The 1,306-nt window shown below is 37.7% G+C and overlaps 1 protein-coding gene across 1 annotated transcript in view; it reads right to left on the bottom strand.

The window, feature by feature from the left end:
* The window catches only part of FAM126B (family with sequence similarity 126 member B), a 39,299-nt gene that overhangs the window by 26,411 nt on the left and 11,582 nt on the right, over positions 1-1,306 (bottom strand). Inside the window, exon 3 of the mRNA XM_015820793.1 lies at positions 1,179-1,280. Coding sequence (XP_015676279.1) covers positions 1,179-1,280 — 102 coding nt within the window. The remainder of the gene's footprint in view (positions 1-1,178; positions 1,281-1,306) is intronic.

The following is a 1,306-nucleotide window of genomic DNA, read 5'->3' as shown; positions in this document are numbered from 1 at the left end:
ATGGTTAGGTCTGTTAAGAGCAAAAGCAGAGCCCCAGGATCTGAATCCTGCACATGGCCTGGTCCGGGGCCAGAAGCTCAACCGGGACTACATGTATCCAGGCAGCATAGGAATGAGACCCTCCTGCTTCTCAAGTTGTACCACAACACCCAAGAGGTCATCCTTGACTCTTTGAGAATCCTTGACCAAGAGAATTACACTTTATTTTTCCAAGCATCAGAAAAACATGCTTAGGAAGGGGAAGTTGCATTTTGCCTTTAAAAACAGGCCAAAGACCATGAGCATATTTTCCACTGCTATTCTGAAATAATATCCTTGCAGGTTCCATAATCTAATGACAAATTTCCATCTAATCACATCATTTTTCTTTCTTATTTCCAAATATCCCTTGGAAAGAATATTTAAACTCTTGGTTCATATTCTATTTAACACGTACAAACACAAAAGTATATTCCTTTTAATAATCTACCTATCAGGTTTCTTATTTTATCTTACCTTTCCCCCAGGAGCTCAAGATGGCATAGCTCACTTCTGGAATAGCTTGGGTTGAGAGAGCGCAACTAGCTAAACATGCAGTGAGTTTCCATTGCTTAGCATGGACTAGAAATCTGGAACTTTCTGATCCTACTTCACAACCCTAAATTCTTTACCCCCAGAGGCTCTCTTTCAAATAACCAATTAAGAAACCAAAGTTAACCATTCTTATTTATCCTGGACATACAAGTAAAGTCTTTGTTCCAGACAGCAGCAAACTGGTAAATGTTTAACAACTACTAACTCTGATGGCTCCATTGCAATTGTCATGCGGTTAGCTGTCAAACGGCTGATCAGCATGCCAGCATTTGTTGCTCAGCTCTGCTCTCAAAGATCCAGAATATTTAATGATCAGCTCCAGCGCAATAGTCCCATCTGCAACAAACTTTCTACAATGCAAAGTTTAATATTTTACTCCATCTTACTCAAGCAGCAAATTTGAGTGCAATTAAATATTTCAAATACAGTATATAGTGTTTAACTTGAAGACATTCTCCTAGTGAAGACAAATGAAATAGAACAGAGAATAGATGGAAGCAAACTGTTATTCACACTAATTTGTTAAAGAAACAAGGAGTTCCTATATGAACTGTATTAATGTACATATTGTTGCCTTTTTAAACAGTGATTTGATTGTTTCATACCTCATTATTTGGATCTTGAATAACTTTATAAAGAGCTGGCACTAATATTTTCTTCCGATGAAGCGTTGCTGCATAATTGGAAATCTGCATTTCAGGTAATGCCTAAGGGGAAAAAAAGAAGCAAGAAG

Source organism: Protobothrops mucrosquamatus, unplaced genomic scaffold (assembly GCF_001527695.2).
Source record: "Protobothrops mucrosquamatus isolate PMUCROS unplaced genomic scaffold, P.Mucros_1.0 scaffold1184, whole genome shotgun sequence".
Lineage (NCBI taxonomy): Eukaryota > Metazoa > Chordata > Lepidosauria > Squamata > Viperidae > Protobothrops > Protobothrops mucrosquamatus.
The sequence above is the reverse complement of the archived record's forward strand: the minus strand, read 5'-3'. Positions and strand labels throughout refer to the sequence as shown.